The sequence below is a fragment of the Frankliniella occidentalis genome, unplaced genomic scaffold (assembly GCF_000697945.3).
Source record: "Frankliniella occidentalis isolate FOCC.00 unplaced genomic scaffold, Focc_3.1 Scaffold106, whole genome shotgun sequence".
In the NCBI taxonomy this organism is placed as follows: Eukaryota; Metazoa; Arthropoda; class Insecta; order Thysanoptera; family Thripidae; genus Frankliniella; species Frankliniella occidentalis.
In genome coordinates, this window is record NW_026267235.1 from 681,008 (window position 1) to 687,691 (window position 6,684).

Genomic DNA, 6,684 nt, shown 5'->3' on the forward strand with positions numbered 1-6,684 from the left:
CCCCCCCCACCTCCCCTCCAAGGTCGTCAACCTGCTGCTGCACCCGACCAGGGCGGCCCAATTAACAGGGCAAGTGTGTCCGACGGGGAGATGGAATGGCGACCTTATCGTCGCCCTTTCATTTATTATTTTTAGTTTCTTTTCCTCGTCTCTCCCCGGCCGTTTTTCCGCTTTTCATTTTTATTATCCTATCTCTGTCTCTCTCTCACTCAAGATGACAGTTGTTACGTGCGCGGCGGCGCCCTCTCCAGTCCGGGGCGGCGCACGGAGCGTTGACTGATGATTGACACTATCTCCTTCTCACTCGCTCTTCCTGATATAGGGGCTCGGGCAGCGAGTGAAACGGAGAGAGATACGGCTTAATGTCATGCGTATAATCGCGGCAATATCCGCTCTTGATAAGAAGGGACTCAGGTGGTGCGCTATTACCCACACCACGCGCGCCAGGCGTTTTATTAGCTGAACTATATTTTTTTTCTTAATTTATTAAGAAGAATGGCAAAAGTTTTGCTAAAATAAACAACGACGCGCGAAAGGTCCGTGGCGGGTCCCTTTCCTTCTTGCCGCTGCTTTCCTCCTCCAGTGTGGGTGGCCCTTCTCCCGGGGTGCCACTCCGATTTAACGAGACAAAGTGAATTTCGAGCTCGGCGCGGCCGTCGCATTCCTGTCGCCGCCGCTCTCTCACTCGCTCTTCCACCACATCTCTTTCTCTCTCTCTCCCTCCGGTTTCCTCCGTGGCGCACAGGACGCCGTCGCGCCGGTGCTTTTCGGACGCCGCCCCTTCCCGCCTCTACATCTACCAGCAGTGGAAAGGGAAGTTTGTAGTTTCGTACCGACAGCCGAGAGATAGGACCCAGGAGTAGTTTGGTACACTCCTGTCAAAGCAGTATGCGCGCTGCACTAGGTACACAATGCGGTGCACTTGCCCATATCGTGTCGCTGCGTAAACAATAAGTACCGTCGTACGATAACAACTAGAACGAAGAAAAATCACACATATGCATAATTGTTTTCAAATCAAACAGCACGCGGAGACACTCCGAAGCAGCCGAGTTTCCTATCGGGGTCTATATAACGGTAACGTGAGGCTCGCTATTGGGTTTCTATACGGGGCGGCCCCTCGGCCCTGTGGGCTGACATGGGGCGCCCCACCCCGCCCCGCCCCACCCCGCCACGACTTACCTTCGCGGTCCAACAGGGTCGCGTGTATTGGGTTTCGTTACGTTGCCAGCACTGTAGGGCGGCGAGTACAAACGGCGGTATACGGGCGCGCGGGACCATAGAGCGGGGCCCTCCCTGGACAACACCATCTCAAACCGTGTCCGGTTGGTTATTCTGTTATATTGAGTTCAGAAAGTAGTACGTATGATTTTCTCTGGGATTTATTTGGCAAATTTTGGGAGCTTTAGCGCCTGCGAGACTCATGGTAGGCCACCCCACAGTACTCGCATGCATCGCAGGCGAGATGTTGCCTACCTGCCAGGCGCTATGAGAGCTTGCATTTGCCGAACTTGGCTGGTTCCTAGCGGAGAATGACGGACATACTTTCTGGATGACACCTTACCGACCGATGCATGCGGTGAGATGGTTGATAATCTCTCTCTCTCTCTCTCTCTCTCTCTCTCTCTCTCTCTCTCTCTCTGTAATGGGTATGTAGGGACCCCGCTGTGGTCGGCTGAGATTAGGCGAGGTCCAGTGGGGGACGCGGCGGTGCGCACTCGGGCCGGCTCTCTGTACTGTACGCACACCCACGCCGATCTCCTCCCCGCCACGCCACGCCCCGCCACGCCCTCGCCGAGAACCATTATCAAGCATTATTGATTATGGACGGCGGTACTCGCGTCATTATGGGCGCACATCGTGTAACAAGGGCATGTCCCGGCGTGGCGTGGCGGGTGGGGCGGGGTGGGGCGGGGCCGCCGAGTACACCACGGGGCACACCACTCTGTCGCTGCTCATAATAGCTCGGGATGGAGGAGGAGAGGACCGACCCGACGTCATGTGTCGTGCGTGAGGTCCCGGTGTACGCATTTGCCCGCCCCCTCATGCTACACGCCCTCGGCATCCTGACCCGTCCACTCTGCTTGACGCCGTCCTCTTTTGTGACTGATCGCTTAACCCCGCTGATCCTTACATTCGCCTTACTAATTCCATTAATCACACTTACCACGTCGTGTGCCGCTCCACCTCCATGACCCTCTTACCTCCGCGTGCCCCTGATGCATCTCCATGACGCCGGCGTCGTTTTCCTCCTCCTCCTCCTGATGCTCCCCATTCACCCACCTATATAACTTTGTCTTGCTGGTGTCCGCCACATGCCACATCCAAGAAACGGCGGTGAGTGCGACTTCTGTTGCTGTACCAACCTGACGGCGTCCCGCAATACAACCCCCAGGACGGACGCCGCTGCGCCGCTGGCTGCACCACACGTGTGTGTACATCGGCGAGGTGAGTGGCCGCTTGGTTAGCAGGCGTCCGCCAAGTCACGCCCGGTACACCGTCGCACCGTGGGCAGGGCGTCCGTCGTCAGAGTCGCCGTCGGCCGGCGTCCTTCTTACGGCCGCGCGGGGGCGGCGCGCTGCGGCGGCGGCAGCAGCGGGGAGCTCTCCCCGGAGGAGGGGCAGGGAGTGGTGAGAGGGAGGCGCGGCGCGGGGAAGGACGCGGCGATCAGCTGATGTGCCGGCCGGCGCGGGGGGTATCGCCGCGGAGCCCGTCGCGCGCTGTTTCACGAGGCCGCCGCCCGAGCGCGCGCGCTACCTCCGCGCGGGGTATGTCCGCCCCGGGAGCGCGCCCGGGGTACCCTCACACTACCGCGGGGCGGACCCGGGCGGGAACCGGGCGCGACCCGCCAGTACCGCACCGGTACCGCCGTCGATCAGTCGTCGCGCACGTTTGTGTATATGCACCGGGGTGCGACCTGACCGCGCGCGCGCGCAGCATCTCTCGGCCTTGGAGAGCCGCGGGCCGCCACCCCCCTCCGCGCCGCGACCACCGCGGCACCGGACCTCGCGGCCCGCACCGCGTGCGTGCGGCAGTGCTAAGGTGATGCTCGCGGCGAGGCGGCCAGCCCAGCCGCGGCCCGCGCGCCGCCGAGCCGCGAGTGACCGCCCCGCCGAGCCGCGAGTGACCGCGTCGCCGTGCCGTCCGTGCTACTCGCGAGTGACAAGAATGCGCCGTGATTGGGATTATTGACAAGAGAGTGACGAACGACGGCGATGAGCGAGAGGGCGAGGACCGCCTCGCCCGCCGCCGCCGGTGGCGATGTCGCCAAGGTAACGATGGACGCGTCAACGGCGTGGGTGCATTTCTCACGGAGCGACGACACTCTAGAGGCCGTGTGAAAAGTAGTAAACGCTGTAGCTTTTGTATGCTACTTTTTTATCATCACGGCAACGCAACTCTTGAGGCGAAGCGCGGACCGTGAGAAGTGCATCGACGAACGTTTACCACCCGACGACGGGCGAAAAACCATGCAGTGAAGTGATGACACAGTGAGCTGATTGTACAGTGCATCAGGGTCAGCCCGCCGGGCACGGCCGGTCGCTGAGGCACGCCGGCGACAACAGCTGTGTGTCGGCCTGGTGTTCGAACCCGGTGCAGGAGGAGGGGCCGTAGGCGGCCGGCGACGGCACGGCGTAGGCCGTAGACGAGACGAGAAGGCGGCTGAGGAACGCTGCTGTCGTCGTCGCGCCGGGGCCGGGCCGAGCGGCTGCTGCCCCCGCGTGCCTCACTGATTGCCTACCCGTGGGAACCTAGGGGAGCGGCAAGAGAGAGGGAGAACGACAGAGAGAGACAGGAGCAGACAAAGATGCAGAGAGTGACAGAGACGGGAAGAGAGCGCCCTGCTACGAGCGTGATATCACTAAATCTTGGTTCTTGGTGTGACGAAAGTAGTGTCCCTCTCACAAAACGGCGTATATCATTCGTCAATTTATGTTTTTATTTTCAAAAATGTGGATTTTTGTAACTTAATTGTATTTTGTGGTTTCCCGAGCACGGAGGCTCGAAACCCAACAAAAAAGAGAGGAAAGATGGTGCCGTCGGCGCTCGTGGTGATTTTCTCGGAAGCCATTCATCCGCATCCGATGCAGATGATAGACGGTTTGTGTGTCAAACGCGGCGCATTCGCGGGGAGCAAAGTGATGGCCTTGCCGGCCTTTTTGCTCAATGTTTACCTCGGGCGACAATCGTCGTCATGCATACAATCTTTTTGCGCGTCCTCTCTCTGTCGCACTTTGCCCCCTCCTGCTACTACTTCCATTATCGCTCTGTCTCTCTCTCTTGCCGTTCATCCACTGTTATGCGGGTTATGCGAAACTCAAACCATTGGACCCAGCCACTGCCAAGAAGACGAGATGCCGGCTATGAAGCCAAGCCACCGGCCTGGCGGTGACATAAGCGAACCCGTCTCGTGTGTGTGCGTGTGTGTGTGTGTGTGAGCGTGCCCGCCCGCAACCATGCGGACCCCAATGCCGACTTAACTTTAGCAGCGTGGTGAAGCCAAGTAGACGGTATAGTGCATCAGCCTTGGCCACAAATAACTGTAATCACCAGCACGTTATTTCAGATGTTGTTTTTACTGTAATTCTTAACTGATTACGATTATTATAGGAATATATTCCCACTATATATAGTTTTCACTTTCCTGGCCTATTATTTTCAGTGTGTAGCTTACACTATAGTGTAGTAGAGTGCGCGGGAGTTCGGAGAGATGCTATGCGCGCCCTGCTGCTGCTCGCGGCCGAATAACGATCTCAGTGGAGCACCCGCCGCCCGCCGTGCGGGGCGCAAGCCAGAGCAAGAGCAGCAGAGGGGAGAGCCCTTCTTCCATAAATATTCATCCGGGATTAATCATGAGGAAAGTACCCGCCACTAAGACCTACCGACCGACCGACCGAGCGGGAGTGCCCCGGTGGGCCCGCTGCCCACTCGCCTTGATTTGTGTGATTCGACGCACTGCCACGCCCCGCCACGCCCCGCCACGCCCCTGTCACCCCCTCCGGGGCCACCCGCCCCACCCGCCTCGCCTGTCCCGGAGCCTTTAAGATACGTCTGTGGCGTGCCTGACCTGGTCAGGTTCGCCTCCCATACGGCCCCTGTGTCGTTGGCGTGCTTGACCTGGCCCAGGAGGTAGGTAGGTGCTCCGATCCCGAGCCAGTGGCGTGACCGCGGTCGACTCGGCAGCTTCGGCTCGCCCCCCAGCTTCTCCGTCCCTCCCGATCCTGTTCCTCCAGTGATTGGCTCACAAATCCCTTTGGAGCTCAATTACAGTCTGTTGATAAAGGTAGCGCACACACTGCCCTGCCGCGCTCCAAGGAGAAGAAGCGTTATTCGGAATGAGGTCCGTGGAGGAGACAGAGGAGTCCCCCTTCGCCCCCAAACCTTCCTTCCTTTCCCCCCGGGGTTAATTGATTAGGCCTCCCATGGGCCTCCCAATCTGATAAATGTGGGTGGAATCGGGCGGGGATAGCGGGGGGCTCTCGTTGGGCTAGGTCAAGGTCGTCGTAGAGGTGACTAGGCCGACGGGCCGACGCCCTCTCTTATTGGTCTTTGGTATTGGTGGTGGGGCGGATATAGATGGACGAGCAGGGACAAAACCTTTGGCATTTTTAAGTGTGTGCATCTGCCGCACATACCGCCGGGCAAAAGAACATGTCAGGTGAGAAGCAGCCGCATACGTTGATGCACTCTGCCGGCGGCCGCAAAACGTCGACTTACATGCGACGTCTGTAGCGTAATGGGTAGATGCAATAAGTTGAGTGCGCGGGGACGCATGCAACGTGCACCAACTTACGTACGTCGTTCGTTTTCTGCGTCGCGCACTCTGAAAAGTCAGGAAACGCATAAAACTCTGCCCGTTGGAAAAGAAACTTTTCTGGATAGGAACACGGAGCAGTATCTCCCTGCCCTCGCAGGTCTGACTTACGGCGGCAACACGGGTGGCAGCGTGCGCGATCTGACCCAAAACGCCGCCAAAGTTCTGTCGTTCTGTCTGTCCGTCCGTCCGTCTGTCGGTCTCCGCCCCTGACGGTCTGTCAGCCCCTGCCTGCATGCTACGCGGCGGCCCCGCGCTTCCGCCTGAACGCACCCCCACTGCCGAAACTTCTCCGCGCGCGCACCGGCTCCATCATGTACGTCACCCTGTTTGGACGGGGCTATGGGTCCCTGGCGTTGCCCCACACGGAAACAAAAATGATAAGCTCTAGCGAAACGAAAATTAGAAGCTAGGCAAACCATTACCTAAATGAGGAATAACTAATTATTTAGCTCAAAAATTAGATATGAGGCAAACAAATTTTTTGTAGCTAAATAAAAGCAACATTTTCAAGTAATTTGTATTCTGGTTAAAAAAATAGCTATTAGTGACAGCTAAATCTTCAGCCACACAATTTTTTAGCTCATAGTAGCTAATTTTGTGCGACCTACCTAAATTCTTAGGCACAACTTTTTGCTTAACAGTTAGTTAGTTACCATACCGATTTAGCTATTGTTTAGCTATAGCTAATCTTTCTTTTTCCGCGTGTAGGTTCGAACTCCGCGCGCGCGCATAGACACACAATCGCGTGAGTTATTTCGTCCCCCGACCCACTTCTTCGCGCGGGCCCGCCTCGGGGTAGGGGCGCCTCCTGTGCGGGCCGAGGCGTGACACTCACGCACGCGCGCGCGTGTGGGCGGGGCGGGGGG

General features: G+C 58.1%; 1 protein-coding gene across 5 annotated transcripts in view; it reads left to right on the forward strand.

Moving 5' to 3' along the window:
• The window catches only part of LOC113217386 (tensin-1), a 283,044-nt gene that overhangs the window by 144,900 nt on the left and 131,460 nt on the right, over window positions 1-6,684 (forward strand). For 2 of the 5 annotated variants that reach the window (XM_052269949.1, XM_052269950.1), the window contains exon 1: window positions 2,882-3,272. The exons of the other annotated variants lie outside the window; for them this stretch is intronic. In XM_052269949.1, the coding sequence (XP_052125909.1) occupies window positions 3,216-3,272 (57 nt within the window). In that variant the 5' untranslated portion in view covers window positions 2,882-3,215. Of the gene's footprint in view, window positions 1-2,881; window positions 3,273-6,684 lie in introns of those variants that run through there. 5 annotated transcript variants of the gene reach the window in all.